This window comes from Protopterus annectens, chromosome 6.part0 (genome assembly GCF_019279795.1).
Source record: "Protopterus annectens isolate FY-2018-M chromosome 6.part0, PAN1.0, whole genome shotgun sequence".
Classification (NCBI taxonomy): domain Eukaryota; kingdom Metazoa; phylum Chordata; order Ceratodontiformes; family Protopteridae; genus Protopterus; species Protopterus annectens.
Genome location: NC_056737.1, coordinates 9,912,668 through 9,927,928, shown reverse-complemented (window position 1 = coordinate 9,927,928; position 15,261 = coordinate 9,912,668). Strand labels below are relative to the sequence as shown.

Sequence of the window (15,261 nt, the reverse complement as noted above, 5' to 3'; positions counted from 1 at the left end):
GATCCCCTGCAAAACTGCAGTTGCAAAACCTGCTTGGGATCTGGAGTATAAAGGTAGATTGTAATGCTTGGCAAATGTATGCACGGAGCTCCAAGTAGCAGCTTCTAAAATGTCCTTGGTAGCCACCCCTCGTAGGAAAGCTGTAGTGGTGGCTGTGGCTCTTGTGGAGTGAGGCCTGATATTTTCAGGAGTTGTCTTTCCATGAAAGGAGTAGCAGAAACTAATGCAATTTCCTATCCATTGTGAAATTGTCTGTTTGGAAATTGCTTTTCCTTGCACTCCAGTTGCATATGCTACAAAAAGCTGGTCAGTTTTTCTGCTGGTTTTAGTTCTGTCCAGATAGTAGCGTAGTTGTCTGTGTACATCCAAGGTGTGCAATAGTTTTTCCCCCTTGTTCTGTGGGTTAGGGAAGAACGTAGGCAAAGGAATAGCTTGGTTCAAGGATACCCTGGATACCACCTTTGGCATGAAAGTAGGATTGGTTCTCAGAGACACTCTATCCTGGTGAAAAATAAGGAAAGGCTGCACTGCCATTAGTGCCTGTAACTCGGATACTCTTCTTGCTGAAGTGATTGCTAGAAGGAAAGCAGTTTTCCAAGATAAGAACTGTAAGTCTGCTGATGCTGCTGGTTCAAAAGGGGGTAGTGTTAATTTTTCCAGCACAAAATTGAGATCCCATGCAGGCAGAGGGAGGGTTTCCTTGGAGATTTTACATTTTTGATCCCTCTTAAAAACTGTCTGAGGAGAGGGTGAGATAAGATAGGAGGATCCATGTTGTACTCTGCTGAAATTGCTGAAGCATGAATCTTAATGGATGAATAGGACAGGCCATTGTGGAACAGTTCTGCTAAGTATTCTAGGATGTGTGCTAGGTTTGCCAATGCGACATTTGTACCCTTTGATGCGCTCCAAATGAGGAATCTCTTCCATTTAGCTGAGTATGTCTTTCTTGTGGAGGGTCTGCGAGCCTCCAGGATAATGTCCTTGACCCTCTCAGATAAGACAGTTTGGTTTTGTTTTAAGCAATTTTCCAGGCAGTCAGCTGCAGTGTTTTCAAGCTTGGATGCAGGGTCTTGAAGTTGTTCTGCGTTAGAAGTAGAGGCCATAGGGGTAGAGGCCATGAGTTCGTCCGAGACATGCTTCTCAGTAGCGGATACCAATGCTGCCTTGGCCAGTCTGGAGCTATTAGTATCACCTTTGGCTGTTCCTCCCTGATCTTCAGTAGAACTTTGTACATCAATGGGAGAGGTGGAAAAGCATACACTGTTAGGTCATTCCAGCTGAAAGAGAGGGAGTCCACCCTCCAGGCTTGTGGGTGGTATACTCTTGAGCAGAATTTCTTCAGTTGGTGGTTGAGTGGGGAGGCGAACAGGTCTATCTCTGGCATTCCCCATTTGTTTGTTATGATTTTGAAAATGTCTGGCTGCAGCATCTATTTGTGAGCATCCGTGGTAGTTCTGCTTAAGCTGTCTGCTAGTGAATTCTCTTTTCCTGGTACGAATTTGGCCTACAGTTGGATGTTGAGATTCAGGGCTAGGCTCCACAGATCCATTGCCATCCGGCATAGAGGGTAGGAATGCGTGCCTCCCTGTTTATGTACCACATGACTGTGGTATTGTCTGTCCTTATCAGCAGATGTCCTTGCTGGAGAAATGATTTGACTGCCTCAATTGCATGTTTCACTGCCAGCATCTCCTTTAGGTTTATGTGCAAATTCAGCTGGTGTTGAGACTATAGGCCTTGGATACACTTGTCTTCCATGTGTGCTCCCCATCCTAGGTCTGAGGCATCCATGGTGATGGTCTGCCTTGGTTGTGGTTTGTTGAAAGGCAACCCTCTGTTGGACTGGCAGGCCTGAGCCCACCACAGGAATTCCTTTTTCAGGCATGGAATGATTGGAATCATGGTTTCTAGACTGTGACTGTGTTGAGACCATACATTCCTTAGGTACCACTGTAATTTCCTCATGTGCAGTCTGGCATGTGGGATCAAGATTATGCAGGATGCCATGTAACCCAGGGCCTGCAGGACTTTCCTTGCAGTAAGCTGAGTTTGTCTTGTCAAAGCCATGAAGTAGACTGGGAGTTGCTTTTGTTTTTCTTCTGTGAGAAAAGCCATCTGAGTTATTGTGTCCAGATCCGCACCCAAAAATGTTATCCTTTGGGATGGCACTAGTCTTGACTTCTGGATGTTGACTGTGTATCCCAAGGCCTGTAACAGGTGTATGACATAGGCCAAATCCTTTATTAGTTTTGTCTTGTTGTCCACTTGTATTAGGCAGTCGTCCAGGTATGGGTAGATTTGAATTCCCTGAAGCCTGCAATGTGCAATTACTGATGCCAGGCCTTTCGTGAATACTCTGGGCTCAGTAGATAAGCCAAAGGGCAATGCTGAGAATTGATAATGCTCTGATCCTGCAAGAAATCTGAGGTGTCTTCTGCAATCTGGTCGTATAGGGACGTGCAGGTATGCCTCCTTGAGATCTAGAGTCACCAGCCAAGACTCCTTGCCCAACATGGGAAGAAGTTGCTGTAAAGTCAGCATCTTGAATTTTGGCACAATGAGATATGTGCTTAGTGCGGACAAGTCGAGAATAGGCCTCCATTGGGTTTCTTTTCTTGGTACAAGGAATAGTCTGGAGTAAAATCCTTGGCCTTGTTCCATAGATGGTACCCTTTCTATTGCTTTCATCTGAAGTAAATTGTTGATTTGTCTTAAAGCCTCTGGCTTTTGGTTTGGTGGAAGGTTTGGCATTCCGCTCTTTCTTGGTAAAGTGTGGAAGTGAAACCTGTATCCTTTGTCTATTGTTTGCAATGTCCATTTGTCTTTTGTAATGTAATGCCAGTTTTTCGAGAATAAAGCCAACTTTCCGCCCAAGGGTGCTTCCAGTTGTTCCCTGGTAGGCGGAATCAGAGTCAAGTCATTGTGTCTGTCCTGTGGAAGTGATTGTAGTTGCAGTTGTGGCAGTACTCCTCTGGTTGGCAGGTTGCCACTGACGACCCCTGTAGGTACCCTTTGATTGACCTCTGCCTCTTGGGCGTCTATTCCTGCCCCTCTGTGCTCTGGAGGTGTCTGGAAAGGACCAATTCTTTGAAGGCCAGTTTCTGCTGAACCTCGGAGGTTGGACCTGCAGAAAATCCTTTACTGTTTGCACAGATTTTGCTTTTTCTTCCACTTTCTTTAGAATCTCCTGTGCAGGGGAGCCAAATAAACTTTGTTTCTCCACTGGAGCATCTAGGAGTTTTGCCTTGACATGGTCTGGCAAGGATTGCTCTTTTAGCCAGGCATGCCTTCAAATTACTGCCCCAGTCATAGCTGACCTAAATGAAGCATCCAGTGCATCATAGCCACATTTTAAAAAATGGTTACTGACCTGCTGAGAGTTGTGTACCAAATCCTGAAGGGACTTACGGTCTAAAGGTTCAGGAGAAGAAAGCTTTTTATTCAGCTGATCTAACAAATATTCCTGGTACTGTATCATATGGAATTGACAGTTTAATGCCCTGGCAGAAAGAGTAGCAGATGTATAAACCTTTTTTCCCCATCTCTCTAATGCTCTTGACTGTCTTTCAGAGGGGAGGGGGGGTTTTGGCAATGGCAGCTGCAACACCTTTTGGGCCCTGAGAAATAGTTTCTGGGTCTGCAGCATGGGCTTTATACAAGTGGAAGTGAGAATCCGGGACCCTGTAGTATCTGTCAGGTTTAGCCGGGGGGAGAGAATCAGGGGCAGAACTGGCATCATTATATGCATCATCAACTACAGTTAGCACAGGTGGTATGGCTAAAGGCCTATGCTGTGGCAAGTGTAAAAAGGTCCTTAGTCTTTTTCTGGAATCAGAGAAATCCTGACCCTGCCATTGAAAATGTTCCCTCATTGAGTGCAAAGTCTCCCCAAAGGAAAATTCTTCTGGAGGGGAGGCAGACGGAATAGAGTCTTCTGCATCTGAATCCTCATAAGGTGAATATGGCCCTTCCTGATGGTCTGATAAATCAGATCCAGCCGAGGAGTAATCAGAGGAGAGAGGTTCAGGGGGTTCAGTCCTAGGCCTTTTGTCAGGAGGAGGTTGGGAGGCCCTGTCTGGGTGAGGTTGGGAACCCCTAATCAGAGAAATAAGGTCCTCAGCAAGGCTGAGAATCTGAGAACTTGAGGAAGGTCTCTGAGAAGTAGATTTTGCAGGTAAAGCTTTTGAAATTTTAGCTGCTTTAGCCCTGGAGAAAGCCTTGATAGACATAGAAGCAGGGGGCCTAGCTGCCCCATGTGCAGGAGTAGAAATGTCCAAAGGAATGGTGTCGGACAAATCTTGTGCGCTTGCTTCTTCGGCAGGGATTTCGGTAGCCGACTCAGCCGGGGCCTCTCTGGCTTCGGTTGTCGGAGGTATGATTTCAGTAGAAGTAAGAACCGAGGACTCGGTTTCAGCTGAAACAAAGACACTCGTGGTAGGCCTAACCGTGGTTTCAGCCGAAACCGCGGGCCGTGAGTGTCAGTCCTTTTCCTTGCGTTTTTTGGCTAAATGTGTAGTCGGAGTCTCCGATGGCATTTTATATGCAAAAGCGGATCCAAAAAACTCTTCTGCAAACTCTGACCGACGTCTAAGAGTCCGTCGGTTGAAGGAGGCACAGGCTAAACAAGCTGATACGTCGTGGTCTGGGCCTAAGCAAGGAAGGCAGTAAGAATGGAAATCCTTATGAGGTATTTGTTTCCCACAAGTTAAACAATTATTTACTTTGTCTGACATCGGCTGAGGCAAGAAAGAGTCCCCAACGGGTACTTAGCTTTTAGAAGTCTTGGTAGCTGAAATCTCTGGATCTGACCGACCGGCACTTGCAAACAGCTTCTGCTTCGGGCACGCAAGAAAGACTGAGGAAAATGGCGTCGGCTGATGCCTTTATACCCCAGAAGCTCTGACGTCGGGGAAAGTGCGACATCAGCCGAGGCCAGACCCAGACTTTGGAATCCGGCCGACCGAAGGGCTGCCTGAGGCAGGACAACCCATATGTTATGACTGCAGATGCATCCTTGAAGGACATCATTAAAAAGCAGTGCAGACCTTTATCTGGTTAGGACAAAAAATACATGATACACAGACAGCTAAAAATGTAGGTCTGACTGACAATTATGTTGACAACTTTATCAAATGTCACTCACACACACACACACACACACACACACACACACACACACAGACACACACACACATATTGGGTATTTAATGACTTTTAAACAACTCCTTCAACTGTGGCAATTCACAATAACTTACTCTGTGATTTCTTCTGTCACTGTGTGCTCAACCTGAAGCCGAGAGTTGACCTCAATGAAGTAATGTTTATCATGCTTATCCACCAGGAACTCTACTGTACCAGCATTCTCATATCCAACCTTGAAGGGGAAAACATGAAAATTACACCTTGGTTACAAAAACTGAGCAGAAGTTAAAAAACAAACAACAAATCATAATTGGCATTCTTTCTACTTATGTTTCCAGTTTTTACAATGAAAAAGGAAAATACTTGAGATATTGTGAATAACAACTCAAAAAGTAATCAGAATGTACCAGGTCCTACCACATGTTATAACTGTTAACATCTACAGTTATTAGCTGAATGCTCAGAAAGGCACAGATATTATGGATATTGGATAAGCACTTACTGAGACACCACATGGCATCCACTCAGTGACAGGATTAGCACCTATCCTTAACGGGATAAAAATATACATCACAAGTCACTGTTTTCACAGGCAAGTGCACAAGTTATGTCAATGAGGTAATCATTCATTAATGCACAAATGTACACCTAGCATTACTTTTACTATTTACGTACCAGTATGTCATGGGTTTGGCTACACACAAAAATGCTTAACGTTTTTAAACACTTTTTTCTTTTAAGCCATGGCTTCAATAAATACTTTGTTTTTCAAAAACAGAGTCTTCAAATGCATATTTTACCAATACACATGTCAACAAAACAATTGGGTTAATTGCCAACTTGATAATGGTCTGTTAAAACATTTGGGTAATTACCAACCTGTTAAATGTATAGCAAAATATGGCAATTTCCTATTTGTTTTACCATTTTTTATACAAGTAACTAATTACCTGAACAATGATGTAAATTTGCACTGCTTTGACAATGATAATTCAGGACATCTGCAGGCAACTGTATAATACTTGTGGGCAGGGATAATTGGGCTGTTTTTTATCTTGTATGGACAAAAAAAGATAAAAAAAAAAAATCTTGTACTATAGATTATGTGGTTTCACTATTCACCATGAAGGTGATGCAAAAGTGACAAAAAATGCATATATATATATTTAAAAATACATATATATGTATGTATATATTTACATATGTGTGTGTGTATATATATATATATATATATATACATATATATATATATATATATATATATATATATATATATATACATATAAACACACACACATAATTATCTATATATATTAGATCTCTGGAAAAAATACCAAGATATTAAGGAGAAACGGACAGACTACATGTCTTTCAGAATAAGCTTGGTACAGGTGATGCATCAGCAAAGTTAAGCACCTGTGATTGAAAGATGCAATGCATTTTTTATAGGTCATTTTTTTTTTTTTTTGCATCAATACCTGCAGACCATCAGGGCTCCCCCATATTAGCTCAGCTCATTTGTTCCCCAGTGTGGTTAGACTGTGCTTGCCATCACACATGCACTCATGGGGTAATGTGTGTACTTGCTGACATCTCGGGTATTAGTGTACACCTGCATGACCCAAACCCTCTCCTGGTGGCTGATGTGAGCACCTCTGTCATTACAGGGAGATGCCCATACACACAACCCCTAAGAGGGCTTAGAACTGCCAAGCTCACTGCTTCCTGTCCTATAGCCCTGGTGCCATGCAAGTATCTACTTATATGGGAGTACCATCTCTCTTATCCAGGATGAAAAATACACACTCACTCCCTTACCCCCCTGCCCACCTTTTCCAACTCTCTAGCCACTAAAATTCAGGTTGTTTGGGTGCAATCAAGGCTTTAACCCTCTACACACATACATGGGCTACATAACAGGTGACAAACTTGCTAAGAAATGTCAATTCTTAAAGGAGTCCCTTAAGAATACCTTTTAATAACTCTCCTGAATATCAAAAGTCTTTGTCTGTGCAATTAAAGTAACATAGGACACAAAGAAAAATTAAATGACTGTGGCTTAGAGCAGAGACCATCTTAATTATGAATCCTATGCAGGAGCGGCCTTAGGCCAACTGATGCCCTAGGCAAAAGGGCTCCATGATGCCCCCACCACACCACACGGTGCCCCCATCCTGGTCTACATACAACAAATAAATACTGGAAAAGCGCCCCTGCTGCCTAGTTGGCCTATGCCCAAGGCCGGCTATGATCCTATGGTAGAAGCGGATTTACTCAGAAACTGTTATGAAAGGCTATTCACTGCCAAGATTAAGAGGGGAGCAAATGACAAAAATGCTCAGGATTATTTGCAGTAGATGGGATTGCCAAAAGTACTGGAGGAGCAAGAAAATGCTTTGGTGGCTCCAGAAAGTGAAGAGGAAATCTGGGAAGCAATTAAAGGGTACGTGTTGAGGGAAAAATCAAGACAATGATGTTTTGCCAACAGGAATTTTGAAACATAATAAAGCGATCCTTTATTAGCTGAGGATTTTTAATGAACTTGTTACCGCCACATTTATACCTCATATGGAAGCAAGCAGTGGAAGCAGTATTGTCAAAAGAAGCAAAAGGCAGTCTGTCTCTGTGGCACAGTGAGACGAAGCCCTTACTGAGGCTGATGAGACAGAGGCTCAATTTGCAGCCCTGAAAATACAGGAGCAAGATGAGGGAGGGACAGTAGTAAAGGAGCAGGGCCTGCTCACCTCTCCTGAGGGGAAGAGTAGTGGGCACTCGTAGGACACAGAGAAATGGAGACCAGGGAAACTACTTGTGGAAGTGAGAGATGATCAGCACAGACAGTCCATTGTGTGTCCCCCTTCAGCTCTGCAGGGTGGGTGTCCACAAGGAATGGAATTTAGGGCTAAAGGTGAAAATCCTTGAAACACTACCAATGAAGGTATAGATGATGGCTCCTCCTGGTCTTCCCTTGCTAAATGACTGGGAAGGGGCTGATCGACAATCAATAGTGGGTATAAAAATGTGTGCAAACAAAAAAAAAAAAAGGGAAAGAAGGAAAATATCCACATCTGCCATCCTCCTTTGAGGCAATGTCAATACTCAGTCATTATTAGTTAACTGTAGCATACAGGGATAAAACCCTGACCATGTCACAGGTGTCCGGAGTTCGACTAGAGTTGCTTGCTGTAGCTAGCCAGGGAAGATACGAATGAGCGGCCACTGCCAATTCACCCATCGTGGGGGAAGGGGGCTTCCCATAGGACCAGCAATCTGGCCAATTTCCTACCACTGGACTCTTAGCTGGGAACAGAGGGCTGATTGGGGAGTCCCAGCAGGGATGAATGGTCCATGTGGCTCTCATTCATCTTAGGAATACCCAGCTCCTGCTCTGCTAGAATGAATGGGGCAAATGGGAGAAGGTAGAGAAGACAATGGGCAAGGTCCTGGGAGGCTACAAAACAAAAAAATCAGCCATTATTATAAATTATTTATATACAGTATTGTTACACATTTTGACTAAATATGTAGCATAACTGATTGCAAATGATAAAATAGATTTGTGAGATGAAGGCAGTTTTACAGCATTTTGAAAACATGATTGTTAATTAAAGTGGTGCAGGGAAACCAAGATGAATTAATAATAGTTAACTGGATGTGGAAAAGAATCCCCTTCCGCACTTATTTCTGCTTGCATGTCTGCCATCCATCAAGTTTCCTCCACACAGTCCTGGGCCTATTTCACCACCAGTGGGGAGTTCACAGATTGAGTGCACGAGCTACCCAAAAGGGCAGTCACATGGGCAACCATGGAAATAGTTTGTGCCCTTGTTATCCTGCTAATGAGAGTTTTTCTAAGAAAGGCTTTAATGCCTCTACTGGTGGCCAACATAAGCACCAATGAGGCATCCTACACCTTCCCATTGCCTGTGCATACAACCACCCACATTCTGAGGCCTGCAATCACAAGCTTGAGACTGCCTGTATCTCCATTCCTAGCTATTTTGGAGTCACCAAATCTCCAGCTTGCATGGTGGCAAATGGCCAAATTGAAGTCACCGCTCTCTCCTCCCAGGATGGACAAGCCAGAGTCACTTCTACCTTCTCCTGCCTGGCATTTCCAGCACCCAAGCTGCTATATGAATTCAGGTTGTCCAGATCATATTATAGGTTTTATCACTGTATATTACACAGCCAGGCTCATGAGTGCGGAAAAGGCTTTCAACAAGAGTGGAAAGGCATTTAACATGGACGGTGCTTGCTTTTAGTTTTGCAAATATAACTGTAGAAATACCAGCATTGATTTACTCACATTCAAGGAAGTCTTTATTTTCCTTTGTGATTATCAGAGGGGAATGAATCAAAGCTGTCTCGTCACAGCAACTTAATGCCATAGATGGATAAAGCCCTGATTACACTGCAGGTGACCTGAGTCTAAATAGTGGCTCAGGCACCTGTATGAGCCTGCAAGGGGGGACAGGCATGAAAGACCACTGAATACTTGCCCATTCTTGGGAGAGATGGAGGTGGTCCTAGATTCCCACATGAGCGACACCTAGCGGCAGTACTAAGAGTTCACCCACATGGAGCTGGGGTCTATCCAGCCTGTGCTGTACTGGGAAATTGCACTGTGAGTCAAGGAATACCCTTGGGTAGCAGATATAGCAGACCACAGAAGAGCCACTGCAGGGACGGGGTATGTTCCACTAGGAGAGAGGGTAGGCAGCCCCGCAATACTAGCAAGGCTGGCCCTCTCCTGACACCAGACTATTGCCATGACTGAGCTTATTGGGGATTTATAAGAAAGAACAAATGGGGTGTAGGGTTCTCCCCTCCTCACCTGCCAGGGGACTCAATGGCTCTTGTGACCGTAGAACAATTGGGTTGACAGGGTGCAAGACAGGAACTAAGCCATAGGGTTCGAACTTATGGGTATTTAAAAAGAAAAAAGGCTGTGGGTTGTTATCCATTCTCTTTGCTCTACATATGCAGCCTATGGCACCAATAATTGAGAAGTCTAATATAAGGAAATATCAGGCTGGACTAAACAAAGTAAGTAATACCCTTAATTCCAGATGATGAACTAATACAGTTAACATCTGAACAGCCTTTTCATTTATTTGAGAAAGTATGGTTTATTTTTGGGTTGCAAGATTAACACAACTAAATCTAGGGAAGTGGTTAGAAATTATGAGGCAGCCCCAAACACTGCAGCAAAATACTAGGTTCCTGTGAGAAGCTCCTCATTTTAAATACGTGGGAATTTGGCTGGGAAAATCTATATAAAGATTCAGTTACAAAGATGAAAAAGGAATTGATCAGGAGACTGAAAGTGAACTTTATGATGTAGAAAATGGTAGAGCTGAACTAAAGCCAAGAGGGAACTCGAGCATTGTGTGTGTTTCACTTTTTGCTGGTAGATAACAAAGCCCACTTTCTGAAGTCAGTTGAACATATGATGTTATATTTCATTTGAGGTGATAGTGAACAGAATGTAATGGAACAATTTGTTGGTTCTGAAAAAACTTTATAGACTGCGAGTCTGATACCCCTTGTTTATATCGTGATATACTTCACATAAACATGTTTTACTTAATGCATAAGGGATGTTATAAAAAGAAGTCAAGGTACTTAACTGACTTAATTAAAAGTATGAGTTTTACATAATAAACCTTGGGTCTTACTACATGAAGATGAGCCTCTCCAACCAATGTACTAAAACAGGTGATGTTAAAATGTGAGTGCTAAGGAGTACAACATTTGACAAATTTGCTTTTAGCTACTGAGTACAGTACATCAGGTGTTCTATGTGAAGCAGTTTAATTTTGAAAAATAGAAAGATTTACTGCGAACATATGACTTTTGATGTTGCCTGCTGCACATGGTTTCAAACACAGCAAAAACTTTGGCTTTCACAACTGTAAGGCCTAAATATGAAGCCATGTAGAAAGATCATCCTGCAGTGGCTGCATTGCTGAACGAAGCAATGAGTAATCTACCCATGGTTAAAGATTTGGTCAGTACGGAATACAAAGCATTGAAAGATTTAAGCAACAGAGCCTGCAAAACAAAGTTTGGTCAGAAGAGCACCTGGATGATAAAACATCTGATGTGTCAGTTGCTGAGATATGCTATAAAGACTACAAAAAGCAGAAAGTCTGGAACTGTTATCACAAGTGTTATACTACAGCTAGACTGCAAGGAATGCTCCCTCAGGCTGATCTCACATGCTGAGAATATGATACAGGTGTAACTGGGACATGTTAGCAGATGTTTTGGCCTGCCATATATAGGATTTATATTGATTCATCTAAAATCACTTCATCTAAACCCAATACTGCACCTGCACATCCTCGACTAATTATACATTACAACTCCAACATCACACAATAGTGGGGAAAACAGCAAATTTCCATAGTTATGTACTTAGACCAAATGAATTAAGACCAAATGAAAGGCACCCCAGTATGGATGTGTACATCTACACACATGTATTACATATTGGATTTACAATGACTATCACAGGTGCACTGCAAGGCTGTGATTGCTAGCAGTTCATTGATCTTTGTATGCTCTGACAAGTCACTGGGTGTAACAACAAATGAACAGGTGTTGGTACACCAGTTAACAGCAGTATTTAGAAAAGCTGTAATTAAAAGATGGAAATCTAAACAGATTCCAGCTAATGTAGACACTACAGATGATACAGGAAGAAGGGAAATTAAAATTGAGAAAAATATTCCTGGCAAAAGTATGACTTTAGGCAACTACCAGGCAGTGAATCATTATAATGCTATGTTTAAAATGGAGGCCTACTGCTTGTCATTGGTTAGTTGGCAAACTCAGAAGGTCAAACCTAAAAATATTGTCTGTGTCCTATTACAGTTGCTAGATTCTGAGAACAGCAAGAAAGGGTATAACATTTTCTCTCTCCTTCTTGTCCAAGTTGCTGCAATCTTAGAACCGGTTCATATACATTATAAAAACATACATATGGCATAAAGTTTGGCAGTGTAGAGGCTTGCTCTCATATTGAGGGAGGGGAGAATGCAGATGGGCTTGCTCTCCCTGAAGAAATATTTTGTGCTTCCTTGGGAGTGCTGTTTTTTTTTTTGACTTCTCAAAGTTTTAGATGTTGTAGGTTCAAATAATCACACTTCAATGAACAAGACATGATTATTCATAACAAAAACCAAAAAGGAAGAAACACTGGTAAAGACTCAACGATAAAACAAACAAACCAGTGGAGAAGAAGTGAAGGCCCCAAACAGGAAAGGAAATCAAATGAGAGTATAAAGCCTTCCAATGGCCAGCAGCTTGAGTTTTCCTTCCTAATAACAGTGTAGGATTGAAATACAAAGACTACTACATGTTGTGTAAGATGATTTTTTTTGACACTGTTGTTGTTTTCCATATTTGATGTGTTTCATGTTTAGTTTTTAAAAGCTTACTGTTCTACCTGGGGTGCATTTTATTTAGTTTTAGAGAGGTAGAGTAATGAATATCCACAAGCTGAAGGTGTAAAGGCACAAAGTACCACGCAGTAGTAAAACACAGCTTTATTAACGCAAAAGACTTTTAAGTATAACACGTTTTCGTTACACAATGCAACTTCCTCAGACAATATCAGGGAGGGGTCCCTGGGTATATATACACACACAGTTGATAAATAGATAGGTTAATTGATGGCAATTAACTTTTAAAAGAAACAAAGATATTTTAAAAAACATTTATAACAAGTTCCTGAATAAATGTACATTAAAAACAATCAAGCCTTTGCTAAAGCTTAAGGCTATTAACATATAATTGTTTTTAAGTTTTTATACTGTATACCAATAGTATTTATTTTATTCTCAGTACAAACACACTAGCACGTGATTGTTTTTAATGTACAGTAGAGCAACAGAAACAGAAAAGGGGACAGGAGGGAGGGACAGACTACTGCGACATAGAGAAGAAGGACATCTACTGTTACAGAAGTTTTTGCACAACTGTACTATGTCCGTCCTCATCACTGTTGGAATATCCCTTACACCTGGGAGTACAAAAGCTACTGGAAATTATGGGAGGAGGAAGGCAGAGTAACACCCTCTACATATCCATGAAGGATAGCCCTGGTAAATCCTGCCCTAGCCCTGGAAATGACATCCAACTTATAATGCTTGGTAAAGTGTGGACATAAGACCAAGTAGCCACTTCTAAGATGGATCCAATATCCGGACCCTTGAAAAAGGCACCAGAAGAGGCTAGTGCCTTGTAGAGTAAGCATAAACAGAACAGAAGAGCTGACTGACAAGAAAAGAATAACAAAAGGAAATGGCACTGGAGATCCAGGAGGAAATGGTTTGCTTAGCCACTGCCAAATGCAATTTCCTTGCATGCAAGTAAACACAAAGTTGCTAAGATTTTCTGATGCACTTAAGTCTCATCCATGTAAAATCTGAGCTGTCTATGTAAATCTAAGGTGAGTAATATCTTCTCACCAGCAGAGTTTAGAGAAGGAAATAGGAAGGATGATGAATAGGCTGACTCAAGGACAAATCATTAACCACTTTGGGCATAAAAGAATGAATAATATAAAGATACACCCTTGTCCTTATGAAAAAAAAATGAAGGGACCACCATAGGAGCTTGGTGTTCAAAAAGTCTTTTGGCAGAAGAGCCACCAACAATACAGTCTTCCAATACAATATTGCATGGAAGAATAAAAGGCAAGCTCAAAACGGAAGAGAGTCAATTTTTCAAGAACAAAATTAAGGTTCAAAGAAGGAGGAATAAGCTTTCTTGATGGCCTGATATGAAATGATGCCTTTCAGAAACTGACTTCAAAACTAGAAGCCAACGTTGGATTCAAAGGCAGACAGGCAGAAATATCTGACAAATGAGCTTTAAAAGAAGACTATGCCAACCACAGTATTGAGCAATTCACACAAAAAAACAGTAGGCCTCCCACAGAAAAAGTGCCCTGGTCATGAATGAGACCCCAAATAAAAAATCTCTTCCATTTAGCTATATAGGATTCTCTAGTGGTGGGTTTTCTGGCCTCCTGCAAAACCCAAGGCACACCGTCAGAAAACTGGTGCCTCAAAAGAATCAAAACCCAATCACCCGCAGTGTCAGTTGAAGTGTGGGCAACAGAGTGAATGAAAGACCACTTGTTTTGTGTAAGAAGCTCCATTATGTGAGGTAACTTGTGATGACTGCCTCTAGCCAGATGAAAAAAGTGCTGTCTGGGCCAAAAGAGGGTCACCAGCAAGATTTTGGGCATGTCCCGCATGATCTTGTGCAAGATCTTGGGAGGAAGATTGGGACAGGCATACAGGAACATCATCTTCCAAGAAAAAAAGACATGGCATCCACTTTCCAAATCAGTGAACTTGTAACTCTGGAATAGAACTGAGGAAGTTGTCTTTTCAGAGGAGAGGCAAAAAGATCTACTTGAGTATTTTTTTCTGCATTTTCGACTTTTTAAGCCTTTCGATTGCTATTTCTGCCTGTTTTATTCTGCTATTACCTATTTTTACTGTTTTTAATAGCTTGAATTGTTTATTGCACTTGCTTGTTTAAGTTTTGCTTAAAAGTTAAACAACAGGCTAATACACTCAATTGTACTAGCTTTTGATAGCATTTAGTCGAAAAACACAGCATTTATTGTATTTTCTGCCTTTCTGAAAAAAAAAACAAAAAAAAAAAAATACTCTTGTTTTCCATACTTTTCTAATAGTTTGTTCCAGTGATCAGATTTTGCTGATCCCTGGGCTTTGTCTTGGTTCCTTTTCTCCATTTTCCTTGTTTGGTCAAGGGTAGTTTTTACTCACTAGTGGGAGTAGGGAGTACTGAGCTGCCTGTTTGTCCTCAGAGGAGTGGTTTAAAGCAGTAACTTGTAGTTTATTGGCCATTTTGGGTCATTTCCTGTCTTTTCAGCCCCCTGCTATAAAGCGAGCTGCTACCGTTGCACACTAGGCAGTTAAGCAGGTTTAAACTATTCGGCTACTTAAAGTCCACTCTTCAAATTTTCCCTTAAAACTACCTTCCTCGAACTATACTACTGATCAAATCAGCGCATCCTATAACTAAAAGATCATCTCTACTTGACTCCAAGTAGACTATTCTCTATCT

At 41.8% G+C, this 15,261-nt stretch overlaps 1 protein-coding gene across 4 annotated transcripts in view; it reads right to left on the bottom strand.

Annotated features, from left to right (window-relative positions):
- Positions 1-15,261, bottom strand: part of PC (pyruvate carboxylase) — a 2,844,646-nt gene that overhangs the window by 2,075,222 nt on the left and 754,163 nt on the right. For all 4 annotated transcript variants that reach the window (XM_044073797.1, XM_044073795.1, XM_044073794.1 and 1 more), the window contains exon 8: positions 5,259-5,377. In XM_044073797.1, coding sequence (XP_043929732.1) covers positions 5,259-5,377 — 119 coding nt within the window. The remainder of the gene's footprint in view (positions 1-5,258; positions 5,378-15,261) is intronic.